General features: G+C 47.4%; 1 protein-coding gene across 2 annotated transcripts in view; it reads left to right on the top strand.

Moving 5' to 3' along the window:
- The window catches only part of PAX5 (paired box 5), a 752,119-nt gene that overhangs the window by 257,045 nt on the left and 475,024 nt on the right, over positions 1-20,050 (top strand). For both annotated transcript variants that reach the window (XM_029602903.1, XM_029602894.1), the window contains exon 6: positions 138-313. In XM_029602903.1, coding sequence (XP_029458763.1) covers positions 138-313 — 176 coding nt within the window. The remainder of the gene's footprint in view (positions 1-137; positions 314-20,050) is intronic.

Here is a 20,050-nt window from a genome sequence, read left to right as displayed (position 1 = left end):
CTACTTATATTTAAAGAATCAACTGCATTAAAAGAATCTAAAATAGTAACGAAATCCTGACAATTAGATGGGATTGATATCATGCGATAGCTGTTTGATTACTTATTTATTCTTTTGTCTGTCCTCCTGTTTGAAAGGTATTCAGGAATCTCCAGTATCAAATGGTCATTCGCTCCCCGGCAGAGATTTCCTCAGGAAACAGATGCGAGGAGACCTCTTTACTCAGCAGCAACTGGAAGTGTTGGATCGAGTCTTCGAGAGGCAGCATTACTCGGACATCTTCACAACTACGGAGCCCATCAAACCAGAACAGGTACTGTAGTGCTGACTGGGGTTTCAGACTGAGGCGTCCTGGCCGCACTGCATCCTCTGCGCACGCGCTCAGGCTGGGAGCTGCCCAGCGTTTAGCACCACGGTCGTAAGACAAAAACTTACTAAGGTTATTGCTGTGCTCGGTGCCACGTGTTCTCACAGGTGCATTCTTTTCTGGAGTTTCAAAGAATCAAACATGAGTTATGCGTTTGACAAGAACCTGAAGTTCCTGCATTTCAAACAGGAGACATGCTGTTCAATATTTATATTCATGTATGCCACAAAGGGAGATTTGCCTTTGCTGTTTTCATAGAATTTTTACAGCAGGCTCTTAAAAGAGACAAAAGTACCTCTTCCTGCCAGTCACCTTAGCTTTCAGTAAAAAAGATCTCACCCCAAAAAAACAACAACCTGCCCCCTCCTCAGTTTGAAGAAAAAATCTTTTGATCTCAAGTGCAGGTTAAATGCAAATGGGAAGGTGGCGGTTCCCTGATTGTCAGCCTGGCACTGCTGTCAGGCTGCGCTGCCTTCTGCTTTCAGCAGCCATTCTGCTTGCCCTTTCTCCCCTCTCTCCGAGGCAGAATTTGCTCCAGGTAGCAGGAGGTCAGGGTTTAAACAGCTCCTGTCAGTTCAGGTGGATAGCGCACCAGCCACTTTGGCACTTGGAAATATGCTGTGTAATAAGCCTGCTACATATTCAATGCTGTATTTGATTTTTCCTGGCTGGCAAAGGGATGGTGAGTTGAGGGATGGGGGAGCAAGGGATGAAGGTTAGGGCTGGTAGAGGAAAGTTAGAAGAAAGGCACAAGTTATACTGTTACTATGTATAAAAATGTGGCAATCAGTAGACTCTAGAGATGTGCAGGTTTTTTTCATTTTGTTCAGTCTGTTTCATTGGTGGGGAGGGGGAAGACAGATTTTGTATGCTTACATTTTGAGGGATGGATTTTTTTCTTTTCTTTTTTTCTTTTTCATTTTGCTTTTAGTTTAATTTTCAAAAAGAAAAAAAAGATCTAGTCCTTTCCCCATATCCCACCCCCCAAATACCTACACCTTAAACCAAAGCCTTCCAAGCCTCTCCCATCCCCATGGAATTCCCCTGTCTCTTTATCTCTGGGCTCTAAAGGGGACAGGGGAAATACTCAGTGCTCCTGCCCCACCGTTGCCATATTTCAAAATGGAGAGAGGACTTGGGGAATTAGTTTTAGTTTTTGGTGGCAGGTGCAGGGTTTTTTTTAAAAAACCTTTTTCTTATTGAAAATAAAAATAAAAAATATGGAATGTTTGTTTTTCTTTGGTTTGTTTTCAAAACATAAAGAAACAAATAGAGAGCATTTTGTTGAGATTTCCTATTTGCTGTAAAAAAAAAAAGCACATCCCATCCTTCCTTGAAGGATTAAATTTGCAATTTAGACATCCAGGTGCCACAAGGTTTCAAAGCTTGAACTCTCATTTATCTAAAAGTTAGTAATTGGCATGAACTGGATTATAGATTGCTGTGTAGCTATCAGCTCATCAAATACCTTCAGCAATTTTATTGTATAGGATAGTTTCCCATGCAACTTCAGAAGTTCAGTTAAAAGAGACACAGATCTGTAGTTTGGATGCTTTAACACTGAAAATGCAAGTATCTGTACAGCTTTCCACCATATATAGCACTGCAGATTTATGGCTCTTAGTGAAGTCCTCTTCTGATTTTATCTCAGTATTGTCAGGATTTTCAGAAATTCTCAATAGTTTAGCTTTTACCTCCATCAAAGAATGCATGTGGGATGTGTCTAACTTTAGTGCATACTACAACAAAAATGAACAGAATACACAACAAATAAAAAGAAAACAAAACAAAAATAAAAACAGATATTTAATAGCAGCACATCCCTACGTTTTAGGTGTAACCTTCACTGCACTTCTATCAAAACTCTAAATCCAGAACTAGAAAGACCATCCCTGCAAGGATGCAGCTTAGACCTTCTGTGATCTATGTGCTGAAAATGGCTTTAAAAGTTATTTGCTACTGTAAAAAAAATAGGACAGTGCTTGTGCATTCAGTTGAAAAAGAAAGGCCCAAGAAATTACAGAGTGAAATGCCACCCTGCACCACTAGATGGTACTTACTACATTACTGACCTTGCTCTGAGGTGAGAAACTGGAAGAGACTAGATCAGCACTGGCCCATGCTGTGGTTGGCCGATGAATTAGGACATATGAAGGGCTTTAATCTCTAACTCAGTTTCTTTTCTTATACAAGTCCTGTCTGACAGGAAGAAAATAATATGTTGGTTGGGAAAAGTGAGTTTTGCCATCGTTCTGGATCTTTCAGACTCTGAAAGAATCCAAGATAACCATAACATATAATTTAGTGCCACCAGGATGGGCTTACTTCAGTTTTAGCAAATACATTATTTTTCCACACAGACACTGGAGACAGCAATTACAGGTATTATTTTTTGGGGGGATTATTATTTGTCAAGGCTTGGAGTCTCATGGAGGATCCATGCTGCTGGCAGTACTGATTTCCTGCTGTTGCTGCTGGTAGCTGTGGCAGCATCTACGGTTTTCAGATGAAATGTTTCATCTGAAAAAATGCAGACACCACAGTGCTACTGCAGTAGTTGGGAGTATGGAGTCTCTGTCAGGTTTCTGAGGCTTGCCAATAATCCCTGACAAAAACGATAGCCCTTACAGTGTAGACCAGACTCGTTGAAGGTAATTTAAAAAGGCAGCTATGTCATCTTCTAAAATTGCCCACTCAATATGCTGATGACAAAATGAACATGTACACTTTGGGGTAGATTTTCAAACTTGCACGCTGTCGTTCATGTGTGCGTGCTACCCGGTGCACACATGTACACCCGATTTTATAACATGCGTGCATGTTATAAAATCGGGGGTCAGCGCGTGCAAGGAGGTGCACAATTATGGACCTTGCGCGTGCCGAGCCGCACTGCCTTTCCCCATCCCCTCCCAGGCCACTCTGAATTAGGAGCAGCCTCGGTGGGAACTTCCCTACCCCCCACCCCACCTTCCCTTCCCCCCTAACTTTTTCATTTTCTTTTTCTTGTTTTAAAATTTACTTCACCCCTGGGCACAGCAGCCATACAGAGGCCTCTGGCCACGCCCTGCCCCGCCCCCAGACCGCCTCTTTTTGCAAGCCCCGGGACTTACATGCATCCTGGGGCTTTACGCACGTCGCTGGGCCTTTTGAAAATAGACCCAGCACGCGTATGACTGGTTACGCGCGGAAATCCTCCGAAAATCCGGCCCTTTGTATGCATGTGCGTTTTCCTGCATCCTGGAGAGTGGAGTCTGGGTGGGGATTGTACTTACACACACACTTTAATTTTAAAAAGTGTGTGCGTAAATTCTGCCAGAGACAGTATCTGCACACATTTGCAGGTGTAAATGTATGGGAATAGTTTTCCTGGAATAATTGTCAAAGTGCAAGAACATGTTTGCTTCCACAATGAAAGGACCCATAGGGGTGGATTTTAAAAGGGTTACACACGTAAATCCTCAGGACTGCTCCTGTGCGCACCGAGCCTATTTTGTATAGGCCTGGTGATGCGCGCAAGCCCCGGGACGCGCGTATTTCCCGGGGCTTCATGAAAGGGAAGGGGTGGGGGCGAGGCAGGGGCGCAACTTCTGAAATAAAGGTTAGGGGGGGTTTAGGTAGGGCTGGGGGGTGGATTAGGTAGGGGAAGGGTGGGGAAGGTGGGGAAGTGGAAGGAAAGTTCCCTCCGAGGCCGCTCCGATTTTGGAGCGGCCTCGGAGGGAACAGGGAAAGCCATTGGGGCTCCCCTAGTGCTTGGCGCGTGCAAGGTGCACAAGTGTGCACCCCTTGCACGCGCTGACCCTGGATTTTATACATTTGGCGCACCGGGTATGTAGGCCGTGCGCAGGTTTTAAAATCTGCCTCATAGAGTTTACACGGCTGAAAATTATCCTCTTTGGGCGTAGGCATCTCCTAAATGTAAATACCTGAGGCAAAACAAAAGACCAGTGAGTAAAGTAATTTGGCTGCCAGCTTAGTCCATGCACAGAAATAAAGGTTAACAAATAAAAACAAGAATAGATATAAGGCGATATCTTTTTATTGGGCTAATTTAAAGCATGTCTTTGACCAGCTTTCAAGAACTAATCCTCTCTTCTTCAGGCTAGAAATGAAATGAGCAGGAAAAGTGTTGTCATCTCATTGAATTAGCTATGATAAGTGCACTCAGCTACTGAACTTGAACTTGGACATTTTGTACATTTGCATATTCTGTACACTTATGTTTCTCAACTGGCTGAACCTCTAAAGAGTGAAATTTGAGTGATTTTCTAAAGTTGCAACTTTTAAGAAGGTGATACTCTTGGAAGTCTAGCAAAGTGAATTACTTGGTCAACAAGAGGACTTTATTCCTTATTAATAATAATAATAATAATAATAATAATAATCCATTTCCAGTAAGGGTGAGTCGAAGTAATCACTTTGCCTACTTTACTTAGCTGAATACACGTACAATATTCAGCCATATCAGACTGTTCTGATCACCTGTTATTTGTTTTATGCAAACATATCTGGTTTGGCAATTGCCTTCTGACCGCAACACAGTCAAAAGGGATGGTGAACAGACTTTATTGTTCGTAGATGGAGGTCTACTTAGGTTTAATTCATTATTTTCAAATTAAGATGGAGTAAAAAAGGATGAAAACATTTTCTTTTGTATGTCATTATTATTGCCAGTTGCCTACCAATATTGCAAATGCAGGAATGTGGGCAAAACCTGTGCTGGGAAAGGAGTTAGCAATTTGGATCAGTACATTAAATCTCATTTTGAGCAGAGGAAAGTCATGTCATTGTATAAGGCACAGTAATCTAGAGGTTATAACTACAAGACCAATTTTCAAAGAGTTTAGACTCCTAGCATTTGGAGTATCTAAATATAGGAAACCAGTTTCCTTTGAATTCTAAATTTAGGTGAATTTTCAACTGAAAACTTAGAATCCAAAATTTGGCTGAAAATAGGTCCCTAAATTAGGAACCAAAATTTAGGAGCTCAGTGTGTTTTGAATCTCAGTGCTGAAATTGGTCAAGTTCCCCTATACAAACGGAGCTGAGCACGTTTAAGGAGTGATTGGATGTAGTCTTGTTTATGGAGCATTAAGATTGGTGGTTCCCCTATTTCAGGCCGTGCTTACCAGTTGCCTTAACAGACCTAGAAAAGGGACTATCCAGTTTGAGAAGAGAAGAAGAGATAATTTTTGTCTTTTAAAAGAGAATTGGTTGTTTTCTTGACCTGCTTCAGCTCAGGAGCACAAACACCCCTGCCTGAGGGGATTGGGACCTACATTTCTCTGTGTCCAGTTAACAGTGGGGACTGTGGTTGGTAAAGTGTGAGAACTGGTTTTGAGAAGACTTTTCATTTCCTTGGATAGGAGAGAGTTTTTTTTCTACCTCCACTTCTCTGTCTTCTTTGAAGAAGACATGTTCCTATTTTTCCCCATCACTGGGAAGGGATGATAACTCAGAGGTCAAAGATGGAGAAAGACTTTGCGGCATTAAGGGTTTTCATTTTCTGTATTCTTAAGATTTTTGTTATTTTGGTATGGATCCTATTTTAAGTTACAGTAAATTTATTAATTGAACTCCAACCTAGTGTCCTGCTTGCCTCTGTTCAAGATGAAAGGAATGAGTATCTCAACTAATGAGACGAAAGACTGTTGCAGATTGGATTTCCACCCATGCTCCTAATGTCCGGGAGACTAAACCTCCTCCCTTGCAGTGGAACCCCAGCATCGCCAATGGCTAACTGCATGAGTGAAGAGAAGCGTGAGAGGTTCAGGACACTGAGAAGTTAGGACCCTAAGGTGTCCATATTCAGCTGTTATATGGCTGATAGGGACATGCAGGGGTAAAAAATTCATTTTTGAGAGATTTTTTTCCCACACAAATTTCAATTCATTTACTGTTTGATTCATTTCTTTCATTTAAAAAAACAACCCCAAATCAAACCCCTTCTCCACAAAAAAAAAAAAAAAGGAAAAGGGACCTCTCAAGGCCTCCTGATCCCACCAACCATCCTTCCCATCTGGAAAAATGCTGGGGCCAGGATCCTAACCCCCCCCCCAGCTCCCACTTGCCCGGTCTGGTAGTGATCTGCTGGCAAGGCCTAGGCCCAGGCTGAAGCTTCGGGTAGGCTGAGGCCATGGTAAGTCACTGTGCCCTTGGCTTAGGCTATATAGAAAGCTCAGGCTTAGAGGCCTAGTCCTGGTGCCAGGGCCTAAGCTGGACCTTGGGGCCTCAGCCTTGACCTAGGTCAGAGACTGGGCTCGACACTGGGTCCTAGTCTGGAGGCCTCATTCCAGGCACAGGCATAATGCTGGGGCCTGGCCCAGAAGCCAGGTTCTGAAGTCTGGGCTTCAGCCTAGGCTGGAGCATGGATCCAGACCCAGTGCCAGGGACTGTACCATAGACCAGGTCCCAATGCCTGGGCCTCAGATGAGGCCTGACAAAAGGGCTGGCCCTTAACCAGTACCAGATACTGGCCGAGGCCTGCGCCCATTCTGGAGGCTGGGTCTTGATACTTGACCCTTGGCCTAGGCCGGAGCCCTGACCCAGGCCCAACACCGAGGCCCAATGCCTGGGCCAGGGGCCTGGGTCCAGGCCTGATGCCACAGCTTGTCCTGGATCCTGGGTCCTGATATTGAGGCTTGTCCCAGATCCAGGCCAAATGCTGGGGTTTGACCTGGAAGCCGGGTCCTGATGCCTGGATCTTGGCTTAGGCCAGAGGCCATGGACTGGCATGGAGGACAGGTCCTGATGCTGGGGCCTCTACATGGACCCATCTCTGATGTGGGGGCCCAGCTTGGAGGCTGGGTCCCAATGCCTGGGCTTCAGCATGGACCCAGGCCCGACTAAGAGGTTGGGTTTCAATGCCTGGACCTTGGCCTATGCCAGGGCCCAGACCCAGGCCCAATGTGGAAGCTGGGTCCCAACACCAAATTCCATCACCTGGGTCTCAGCCTATGCTAGGACCTGGGCACAGGTCCAATGTCACAGCTTGGCCCAGAGGATGGGTCCTGATGCCGGGGCTTTGGCCTAGACCCAGGCCCAATGCTGGGACCTGACATGGAGGCTGGGTCCCAATGGCTGGGCCTCTGGGCTGAGTCCCAGCATTGGGCCTGGGTCTTGGCAGAGGCCCCAGCATTGGGACCCGTCCTCCTTACCAGTCCATGGCATCAGGCCTAGGCCAAGGTCCAGGTGTCAGGACTCGGCCTCCAGGTCAAACCTTGGCATTGGGCCTGGATCTGGAACAGGCCTCAATATCAGGACCTGGGCTCTAGGCCAGACCATGGCATCAGACCTGGGCCCAGATCCTTGGTCTAGGCAAAGACCCAGGGATCGGGACACAGGTCCAGGTCGGGCTTCGAAGCTGAGCCTGGGCCTGGGCCTGGTCAGAGGCCCAGGCATCGGGACCCAGCCTGGCTATGGCTATGGATACCTGATGGATCAGGTAAACGGGAAAACATTTTTTGGGGGGGCCCTGTCCTGTTTCAGCCAAGGCTCTGGTGTCATGTTCAGGCCTAGGCCATAGCCCCTGCTTTGGGCTTTGGCCTGTGCTCTAGGTGTGGCCTTGGTTTTGGGATTAGGCATAGGCTTGACCAGAAGTTTTAACCAAATTAAATGAATAAGATTTGTTTAATTCAGGAATGAAACAAATTGACCCTTATTCATTGCATTTTGCAAATTCAGTTAAAATGCATGCACATACCAAATGGCTGATCAAGTTAGCTGGATATATTTGTCCAGTTAACTTGACTGAGATATTCAGTGGCTTATCTAATAGTCAGCTTGGTAAGTTTATCTGGCAAACTGTAGACCAGCAGAATAGCAAATCTAACTTATCCAGTTAACTTAGCCAGATTATATCAGCACTTATCTGGCTAATGAGTACATTTTCAAAGGGGCTACGCATAGAATATTAGCATATACATGTATAAGTAGCCTGTATTCACGTATATGATATTTTATAAACATAAAAGATACGTATGTATGTATTTTTGGTTTCATGCGCACATTTACTGGCACAAAAAAGGGACGGTCTAGGGGCATTTCAGAGCAAGGTCAAGAGGTACCTGTGGAAATTACTCTTTTATAAGAGAATACATTAGCCAATGTATTCGCACACTTTTATACCTGCTAACTGACTTGCCCAATTGAAATAAGACTTATCTGTTGTCTGCTGTTGTTGGGTGGGAGGTCTGGGTGAGTTGGGAGGATTTCAGAGTGAAGTACTAGAGGGTCTAGATGAACTGGAGATGGACTGGGTGAACTGGCAGAGTTATCGACAAACTGGTGATTTCAGCGTCATATGCATATTTTAAAATATTCCTGCCTACGCATATAAATCAGGTTTTTACGTACACATATATATATATTTTTTGCGCATCAATTATATATGCATATGTTTATAAAATAGGTAAGGAAAGTATGTGCTTTCAATGCATTACAAATATTTGTGTGTACTGAAATATATGCTTGTATTTTCAGAACAGAAGTATGCAGTATTTGATAAACTATGCAGCTCCTGTTGCACAGTTTGTAAAATATTTTGGTAAATCTCTCCTTATCCACTTATGTGCAAAACTGCTCTACTGCAAATAGGTTTGAAAGTTATTCTCTAAGTTTGCCAGATAAGTTGTTCTGCCCCAGAATACTCCTGTCCTGCCCTTCACTTATCCAGATAACATTTTAGCCAGACAACAAATTATTCAGATAACTGGCGGCTACTAAACGCAGCCCAATATTGAAATCATGCCACATACCTGGCTAAGTCCAAACTTATCTGGCTTAATGGTGTTGAATATCGGCCTCTAAGTTTTTAGCTGGCAAGACAATGCAAGGCATGGCAAGGATACCCTAAAACTTAGGAACCTAAATTTAGGCCTGCTATTCATTTGCCTCGAGTTACTCTCCTAAGTTAGGTGCCTAGTGTCGAAAATCAGTGCTATGCTCCTAACTTTATTTCCCTGCAGTAACTCCCACTTTGTAGGACCCTATATGTAGGTGTCTAATGAAACTAGCTTAAATTTAGGTACTCAGCCCTGGTAAATTTTCAAAATGATTAATTTAAGAGCCTAACCCCAAAAGTTAGGAACCTAAACCTTTTGAAACATGGGCCCTGTATTTTGAAAGGCAAGTACTGTAGGAAAACACACTCTAAATCAATTCCAGATTTTACTCTGAAGATTTTATTATCAATATTTTTTAAAACTCTTTTAAATCCCTAAACCACTAGGCTTTGAATATCAGTTATTATTTCATATACAGAGGTATCTGATTGATTTACATTGCTTACACAAAATGGACAAGTTTGGTGTACTCAGTGCTAATTTGTTATGGAACTGTTAGTACACAGATTTTTGGGAATTTACCTTTATTTCATATTTACAGAAGTGAGAGATTGGCTAGAATACTATATATATATTACATCTATATATATTCAACCACTATCACAGTTCCACAGAGCTTGATTCACTCAAATTATTTTTGACCTCTGTAGGGCGAATAGATCCAAAAACTTGATTAGCAATGACTGTAAAAGCAGGTATGCTGGGGGAAAAACATATATTTGTCATGGCCCCTAAAAAGAGGGGCCATGACAGAGGGCACAAGAGCAGGAGCCACCATACCGACGCCATTTACAGAGCAGCCAACAAAGCCTTTGTCACAGTCGGTGAGCCCTTGGGCTACGGCGTGGTTGACACAGCCTAGTAAGTGAACTTACCAGGCTCATGCTGACAGCTGGAGGACAGCGCTCTTTTTGGAACTGAATGGGAGCTTCACCTGTACCGGCCTCCTTCCCCGCAGGTTGAGCCCTTGGGTTGCAGGGGCCAGCAGGACTTAGGGGAATGCCTCTTAAGAGCGGTCGGAGAGATAGACCTTGTGACCTTGGGCAAGTCACTTTACCCTCCATTGCCTCAGGTACAAAAACTTAGATTGTAAGCCCTCCGGGGATAGGGAAATACCTACAGTACCTGAATGTAATCCACTTTGAAGCACTGTGAAAAGTGGAATAAAAAAAAAAATAGAGAGCCCAGGTACAGGCTGAGGTTAGGGCTGGCAGGGAACAGATAGTAACTGGGTCCAGGCCAAGAGTCAGGGCAGGCAGCAATCAGATAATAACTGGTTTAGTCCAAGACTCAGAGCAGGCAGCGATCAAAGAGTGGTCAGGGTCCACAGCAGAGGTCAATACCAGACAGGCAAAAGACAAGGAGAGGGCAGACAAGGAGAACCAAGACAAGGGCGGATCAAGACAAGGCAAATGGAGGCAGAGAGATAAGGTCAGGGCAGAAGCACAAGACAACATGGCAGAAGAAGACAAGGCAAGGCATGACAAGGTGACAAAGGAAGCAAGATGAGCACAGGAACAATAGCAACAATCACTGTGGGCAAGGTAGGAGATCTGTTGCTAAGGCGCCAGACTAGAGCACGGCTGGGGTTTAAAGACCCAGGCATGCTGATGTCATCAGAGGAGTGCCGGCAAGCCTTTCCTGCCACGGGGCCCTTGAAAGATCAGAGATGGGGAAGTGCAGCACGATAGGCCCAGCACAAGATGGTGGCATTCCTGCCGAGACGAGATCCCAGCAGCGTCCAGTGGCCTCTGCGTCACCCAGGGTGGATGCGGTCAGCCGAGTGTTACACCCTTATTCACCTAAATACATATACGTATTTTATTTGTCTCTACTAGCTTTCAGACTCAAATATATTTGTTCCTTTTAGAGGATGATGTGAAACTGGTGGACGTTTAGGGCCAAGTTCTACTACAGATGCATAGCTTCCAACACTTATGAGAGTGATTTTGACACTTTAAAAAACTTTTGCTTGTTGAAAAAATAGGAAAGTTTATCTGGAACATACCCTCTACTTTTGCTCTGTCAGATAGTAACCCTAAAATAGGCTCAAACTTTCCATGCCAAAGTAGTTGTTTTTTTTTAAATTTGGTAGGTTTTTTTTCCTCTTTCTTTAGGCTTCCAGCTCAGCGGAACAAGGGCTGGGAACTGGCGCCTTTAGACTTCATTTGCAACTACTTAGGGTTTTTTTTCCTGTATTTTGTACCCCTTCCCAACTTACATTAGTCCAGTCAGTTCAACAACAGGCCTCAGCTGGGGGCCATGCTCCAGGGCTTCTTCCAGAATGCTGTCATCATGGACCCTAAATCTGGCCACTAGGTGTCACCACTGTGCAGTGACTATGTCGCCCTTCCCTCCAGGGGCTTAAACATTGCCTTTGTAGCTCCCCAGCGCCAAGGAGCAGAAGATGTGAGCCAAGTATCAGACCTAGATCTCTCTGTATGTGCATAGACACTGATTGGCCTTCAAAATTTGCTTTTAAAGGTCCAGGACATATTTTCCCCACTAGGGATTAGCATGCTTATATTTTAAAAACTAAATACCAGCATCATCATATAAAACATTTACACCATCTTTTTTCCTATTTTAATCTATGCTGTTCATACATTCCATTCGTATTTGTAATCCTTCTCTCACACTTAACACATTGTACACATCTCCATCCGCACAGTTTTAAAATACTAGCAGTAATCTCCTTGCATCCACTTATGTGTCAAATACTGTACTGCGGAGAGATTTGAAAGTTGGGATCCCTGTGTGTTAGGGGCTTCCAGAATGAAGAGCAAATAGGGCAGTACAAAATGTTAGATATCCTGGTGGAAACGTGCAGCCATACAGCCAGATCTGTCTGGCAGGGTTCATTGACAGAATTAATTAGAAGTCTTACAGGCTACAAGTACAGTACTATCCTGAAGTTCTGATGGATGCATAGTCTCCCATGTACAGTGCTGAGAAAAAGTTGGTGAATTCCCTTAGATAATTTGTATTTAGCACAATTTATGAACATGATTAAATCTTTATCGAAATTCTGGTAAGAGAATAAATAACTCAGACAAAAGGGATATATTTATTCAGTAAAAATTTTCCACAATAAGTATCCCTGTGTGAAAAAGTATACAAATCATTCAGTAAATGGTGGCACCTCCTTCAGCAGCAATAACTTAAACTAAATCTTCCCTTTACTGCTGATCAGTTTCTCACATCATCCCTGAAGAATTTTGACCCTTTTTTCTCTGGGGGGAACCTCCAGATTTGACCCTCTTTTTGGTTTCTAATCACACAAGATATTCTGGGTGGGGAAGACCCGAGATTTATCGTCTTTGTGAAAGATGTGCTAACATTTGTACTTTTAGAAATAGTAAATTACCACTGTATGGCATTTTAAAGACGTGAACATTGTAATGTAATGTGTTAGTGTGGCTTGGGTTAAGAGTTGGTGAGTTGATGCCCTTAAGAATCCGGAGTGTGAGATTGGTGAGAATGGTTGAGTAGGAGATATAAAAGTGTGTGTGTGGGGGGGGGGGGGGGGCAGGGGATTGGCAGGATCTGGTTTTTTTTATTTCTGCCTTTTCAAGGATGGAGTTGGCAGAGGAAGGGAGCTCCAGCCTGTGGGCTAGTGATCCTGGAGACCACTCACTTTGGGAGTGGGGCCCTCCAAGGGCTCTTCCCTTCAAGAGGAAAGGACCAATGCTGTGGAGTGAAGAAAACTTTCCTTTTCCTGAGGAAATAACCAGAGAAGAACATATTCCCTTGAGGGAATAGCGAAGAGGATGGAGATCTAGGGCTCTAAGGGAAGAGTGACCCATACAAGATCCCTAGCATGATGGAAGTCAGGGGGAATCTACACTCTGCTGGATATGAGATCAGAGGGGAACGACAGGAGTGGAGAACTGGGGAGTTGTGAGTAGACCTAAGAGGAAAGTTTATCTCCCTTTTGGATGTGAATATTGTTATGGACCTGGCAAAAGTAGAGAGTAGTGATCAGGCCCCACACTGAGATACTGAGAAACTTATGAGGAAGAATGCAATTATTATTGTCTTATTATGTGGCAAATGAAGGAGCGAAATATTTGGGGTAATAGGTCACTAATTGTTAAGATGTATGTGCTTTTAACTTATTACTCGGACTGCTTGGATTCCTATGAATTCTGATGCATTTAGTATTTATAAATCTACCCAATTATTTTCCTGTAAGTAGTGCTGGTTATCCCCAGAAATAAAGCTTGAAGTTGTGTGTTATCTAGAAGTGGTGTGTGACTGGATTTATTATTGCGCTTGTGCCAGCACTAGTGAGATAATGTTAGGCCGTGGATTCCTGGAGAGAATGAGAGTGATGGCCTTCACTTTCCAGTCTAGAGGCACAACTTTGCTTCCTACTGTCTCCATCAGGGTCCACTTCACCATTTGCATGACCCATATATTTCAGTCCACTAAATAAATTTGGGAGATGGATCTTTCTCTCATTAGGGAAACATTTCCCATCATTTTATGTACCTCAGGATGGGGTTACACTTCCATATAGAACTGTTTTGATTCTATGACATTTGAAAGTTTCCTTGTATAAATAGCTCACTTCTTGCCACAACATTTCAATAGGGTTTAGGTTGGAATTTTGACTTGGCCAATTCAAAATATAGCCGTTCTGTAGTAGATTTACTTGACTGTTTAGGGGTGTTGTCTTGCTATAATGCCCACTTCCAGCTCTGCTTCAGCTCATGGCCAGATGGCCTGACATTCTTCCTCTAGAATGCTCTATTTTAAAATAGAATTTATGGTTTTATCAATGATGGAAAGTCCTTTAGGTCTTAATGAAGTAAGGCAGCCCAACACCATGATATCTCCATGCCTGACAGTCAAGATGAGTTACTTACCTTGGTTTTCACCAAACGTTTATTATTGTAACTGAAAAGTTCAATTTTTGACTCATCTGTCCAGAGAGCATTATTCCAGAAGTTTTGTGGGTTACCCTAATGCTTTTTGATGAACCTGAGGTTGCTGCAACATTCTTTTTAGAGAACAATGGTTTCTTCTATCTATGATCCCATGAACACCATTCCCATTCATTTTTTTCCTGATGATTAATGCATAACCCTCACATCATGTTGCGGTCTCCACCGCTTCCCCCCTATCCGCTCTGCACTGTGCTCACCTCCAGTGGTGGAAACGCCACTCCCGCGGTTCCGCTGGGCCTTCAGGGCGTCCGCCATTACCGGCTCATCTCCCTGCCGCCACGCGCGCACGTGAGGACGCGCACTATGGGCCGGATTTTCATACTCCGCGAATAGGCCTACTTTTGTTTGCGCTCCAGGCGCAAACAAAAGTACGCTGGATTTTAGCAGATACGCGCGGAGCCGCGCGTATCTGCTAAAAACCTGGATCGGCGTGCGCAAGGCTATCGATTTTGTATAGCCGGCGCGCGCCGAGCCGCGCAGCCTACCCCCGTTCCCTCCGAGGCCGCTCCGAAATCGGAGCGGCCTCGGAGGGAACTTCCTTTTGCCCTCCCCTCACCTTCCCCTCCCTTCCCCTACCTATCCCACCCACCCGGCCCTGTCTAAGCCCCCACCTTACCTTTGTCGGGGGATTTACGCCTTCCGGAGGGAGGCGTAAATCCCCGCGCGCCAGCGGGCCTCTTGCGCGCCGGGCCGCGACCTGGGGGCGGGTACGGAGGGTGCGGCCACGCCCCCGGACCACCCCGGGCCGTAGCCACGCCCCCGTACCCGCCCCCAAAACGCTGCCGACACGCCCCGAAAACGCCGCGACGACCGGGACCGCCCCCGACACGCCCCCCTCGGAGAACCCCGGGACTTATGCGAGTCCCGGGGCTCTGCACGCGCCGGTAGGCCTATGTAAAATAGGCTTACCGGCGCGCAGGGCCCTGCTCGCCTAAATCCGCCTGGTTTTGGGCGGATTTAGGCGAGCAGGGCTCTGAAAATCCGCCCCTATGGACGCACAGCCGCCGGAAGTCTGACCCCGCCCGGGTTAACGACGCCACGCCCCGAGCCTGATTTAACTGGCGTTCGCTTACCTTCTCATTGCCTTGCAACGAGGGTCGCTACTGGTTAGTAGTTCTTAGTTGCGCTTCTCCTGTTCCACGTTCCGGACTACCTCAGCTTGTTCCTGACTCCGCTTCTGCCTTCCGCCTGCCATTGACCTCAGCTTGTTCCTGACTCCGCTTCTGCCTGCCGCCAGCCATTGACTTCAGCCTGTTCCTGACTCTGCTTCTGATCGCCGCCGGCCACCGACCATTGCTTGTTCCTGATTCTGCTTCTGCGGGCTACCAGCCTAACTTGGGTTTGTCTCCGTTCCTACTCACAGCCCGATCCAGTTCTTCAGCACGCTACAGACTCCATTCCGGCTCACAGCCTGCTTCAGTCCGCAGCATGCTACAGACTCTGTCTGTTCTATACTCGTTCCCGCTCACGCCAGGCCCAACCAGCCCACTGATTACTGGACTACTGAGACCCACTCTTTGCCCAGGCCTTCTTTCACTATAGAGACTTACACTGTGCTCCTAAGTCCCAAGGTTCTAGGACCCTACGGGCTCCTCCTGGGGGTTCCTGGTTCCCGGGTGAAGACCTTTGCCTGTGGCTCCGCCTCCCGACCTACCCTGCCTTGGGGTAGTTCGGCTCAAGGGTTCACTCCTGGACTGCAGCTTCCCAGACTGCAACAGTTTGCAAGGCCATGGACTCGGCGGAGTCTCCCAGCCTACAGGCTATCCCTGGGATGGCGCTACGCCTTCAACAGCAGCAACATTGCATTGATACTCTTGATGCCACAGTGTACCAGTTGGTCTCTCGTCTAGAAGCTTCCACTCGTCTAGGGCCTTCTGTACCAGCGTCTGTGCCTAATACACAATTGCCAGCCCCCAGCAGGTACGCTGGGGACAGCAAGACCTGCCGTGGGTTCCTGAACCAGTGTCAAGTACGGTTCACCCTGCTACCGTCCCAGTTCCCCACTGAGGCAGCTAAGGTAGCCTATATCTTTTCCTTATTGGATGGCAAGGCACTAGACTGGGCTTCACCCTTGTGGGAACGCTCCGATCCTCTGCTACAGAATCTCCAGGAATTCCTTCTTCAGTTCCGGCTAGCCTTCGATGATCCTGCACGCCAGTCCACTGCGGCCTCAGAGCTCCTGCACCTCCGACAGGGCACGCGTCCGGTAGCGGAGTATATTATCAACTTTCGAACCCTGGCCATGGAGCTGGCATGGCAGGACGACTGCTTAAAGGGAATCTTTCTTGAAGGCTTGGCTGGTCGGATTAAAGATGAATTGGCTGGACGGGAGATTCCTGAGGATTTGAACGACCTAATGGACACTGCAGGCAAGGTGGACCACCGTCTTCAGCAGCGGGACCGAGAGAATCGGTCGTCTGGTAGAAGTCAGCATCGCCTGCCCGTCTCTCCTAGGTCTCCTTCGCAGAGGGCTTCCTCTGCTGCTACCCCTGCATCTGAACCTATGCAACTGGGCAGGTCACCACTTACTCCGGAAGAGAGGACCCGACGGCGCTCCTTGGGTCTCTGCCTATAGTGTGGAGGCAAAGGACATTTCCTGTCATCCTGCACTGAACGTCCGGGAAACGCTCGTGCCTAGGTTATACCGAGGAGCTACACCAAGGCGCTACCGGATCAGCTCCTCTTTGCACACTTCCTGTAACCCTCAAATACCTCGGTGGGGAGATCCAGATTCGGGCCTTCATCGATTCTGGAGCCGAGGGGAACTTTATTGTGGCCGAACTGGTGACGCAACTGGGCCTGTCACATGTACCGAAGGTTCCTCCTCTACGCATCTCCTCGATCCGAGGGACTTTGCTTCCTGGAATAATCTCTCGCTCCACGAATCCAGTGACTTTGTGGACAGGTCTATTTCACTCCGAGGAGATTTCTTTACTTGTCCTGGAACGAGCAGTGCATCCGCTGGTGTTGGGACTTCCGTGGCTTCGTCAGCACTCTCCCGTCATTAGATGGGATGACTTTCAACTAGTCAGCTGGGGTTCTGCCTGCTTTGACCGATGCTTACATCTCCCTCGTCCTCCTAACTCTCTGCGGATCTGTTCCTCGCACCTTCTGCCTGAGGCCTACCAAAGTTTCCAAGATGTCTTCTCCAAAGAGATGGCGGAGATCCTTCCGGAACACAGGCTGTTTGACTGTCCCATTGATCTGGTTCCAGGGACCACACCGCCCCGTGGCCGTGTATATCCTCTCTCATTGCCAGAGACCAAGGCAATGTCCCAGTACATCTCCGAGAACCTAGCCAAGGGGTTTATCCGTCCATCCCGTTCACCGACAGGATGCTGGATTCTTTTTTGTGGCCAAAAAGGATGGCTCGCTTCGGCCGTGCATTGACTACCGTGGTCTCAACGCCATCACTGAGCGGGACCGGTATCCTCTCCCACTTATTCCGGAACTACTGGATCGTCTCCAAGGGGCTCGTATCTTTACGAAGTTGGACCTTAGAGGAGCCTACAACCTCGTCCGTATACGTCCAGGGGACGAATGGAAGACGGCATTCAACACACGAGACGGGCATTACGAGTACCTCGTGATGCCCTTCGGGCTCTGTAATGCTCCCGCCGTCTTCCAGCACCTAATGAACGAGGTGCTCCGAGAGATGCTCCATTCCCACGTGATAGTCTATCTAGACGATGTCCTTATATACTCTAAAGATGTAGACTCTCACCGCCAGCATGTTTGCCAGGTCCTCCAGGCCCTCCGAGCTAACCATCTATATGCCAAGCTGGAGAAGTGTGTCTTTGAGGCCGAGTCTCTGCCTTTCCTGGGCTATATTATCTCTGCCACCGGCTTTTGTATGGACCCAGAGAAGGTAGCCGCCATTACGAGATGGCCCCGGCCCACGGGTCTCAAAGCCCTCCAATGGTTCCTGGGCTTTGCGAACTTTTATAGACATTTTATTCCATGTTACTCTCACCGAGTGGCTCCTCTTACAGCCCTGACCCGTAAAGGAGCAGATGTTAAACACTGGCCGGACGCTGCGGTTGCAGCTTTCTCTGATCTCAAGGAGACCTTCCTCTCAGACGTTTGTCTCCGGCACCCGGACCCCTCACGACCATTCATCGTGGAGGTTGACGCCTCCAGTATCGCAGTGGGAGCGGTCCTCAGCCAGCACTCCGACTCTGGACAACTTCTTCCTTGCTCGTACTTCTCCAGGAAGTTCTCGCCCGCGGAAAGTAATTACTCCATTGGAGATAAAGAGCTGCTGGCCATAAAACTCGCCTTCGAGGAATGGAGACAGTGGCTCGAAGGCTCCTTACACACCACCACTGTTTACACGGATCACAAGAATTTAGAATTTCTGACCCAGGCTCAACGACTGAATCCCCGGCAAGCCCGCTGGGCCTTGTTCTTCAGTCGGTTCGACTTTGTTGTACAGTATCGCCCTGCTGCCAAGAACCTCCGGGCAGATGCCCTGTCTCGCACCTCCTGTGCCGAAGAGGACATTGAGCCACCTCAATTCATCTTGGACCCCGCTAAGGTTCGTTTGTCTGCAATGACCATCCTCTCGCAAGACAGGACGGTGCTCTCTTGCCGGGACCGGCTAACCGCCTTACGTTGGGCCCACGACTCCTTAATTGGAGGACACGCTGGACGAGAAAGGACCCTGGAACTTGTTAACCGGTATTACTGGTGGCCTAACATCCGGCGTGATGTCGCTTCCTATGTAGCCTCTTGCCCAACCTGTGCTCGCCAGAAGCCCAATCCTGGCTCCCCGTGTGGCCTTCTCCACCCGCTTCCGGTTCCCACTGAACCGTGGACTCATATAGCTACGGACTTCATAGTTGACCTACCTCCATCTAATGGACATATGGTCATCTGGGTCACAGTTGACCGTTTTTCGAAAATGGTCCATCTGGTTCCTCTGCCGAAGCTTCCCTCTGCACCCGAGCTGGCCCATCTATTTGCCCAACATGTTTTCAGGCTCCACGGCCTTCCCCAGGACATAGTCTCGGACAGAGGTTCTCAGTTTGTAGCCCGCTACTGGAGAGCGCTCTGCAAATGCTTTCGGGTAAAGCTCAGTTTTTCCACAGCCTTCCATCCTCAAAGCAACGGACAGACCGAGAGGATGAACAGGACCTTAAAGGCCTACCTCCGGGCCTGCATTAACGAGATGCAAGACAATTGGTCGGGGCTCTTGCCCTGGGCCGAATTTGCATATAACAACCAGGTCCATGCTGCTACTGGCAAGTCGCCATTCCATCTGGTATATGGGAAGCCGTTACGGCCACCGCTCCCGCTAGAGGCTCCCAGTGCCTCACCTGCTGTTCAAGTAACGGCCCAACAGCTCCAGGCATTGTGGCACATGACACGAAAACAGCTACTCCGTGCGGCCGCGAGGGCCAAACAGACAGCCGATCATCATCGCCGACCAGCTCCCACGTTCCAGCCAGGGGATAGAGTCTGGCTAATTACGAAGAATCTGCACCTCCGACTTCCCTCTCGAAGATTCGCTCCGAAATTCTGCGGTCCATTTCGAATTGCTGAACGAGTGGGCTTGATATCCTATCGGCTTAGGTTACCATCTTCTTTCCGGGTCCACAATGTCTTTCACGCCTCACTGCTCAAGCCTGTAGTTCTCTCCCGGTATCACCGCATGCCTCCGGACCCTGCGGCTACGACCATCGACGACGATCCTACATTTCAAGTACGAGACGTACTGGATATCCGTTTTCACAACCGCAGATGGGAGTATCTACTGGCCTGGGAGGGCTGTGGAGATGAAGACATCACCTGGGAGCCCAGCCGTAATATCCTGGACAAAGACCTCTTGCACCAGTACCACCGGGACCATCCAGAAAAACCAGGTCCACTCAAGAGGGGCCGTAAAGGGG

Source organism: Rhinatrema bivittatum, chromosome 1 (genome assembly GCF_901001135.1).
Source record: "Rhinatrema bivittatum chromosome 1, aRhiBiv1.1, whole genome shotgun sequence".
Taxonomy (NCBI): Eukaryota; Metazoa; Chordata; class Amphibia; order Gymnophiona; family Rhinatrematidae; genus Rhinatrema; species Rhinatrema bivittatum.
The sequence above is the reverse complement of the archived record's forward strand: the minus strand, read 5'-3'. Positions and strand labels throughout refer to the sequence as shown.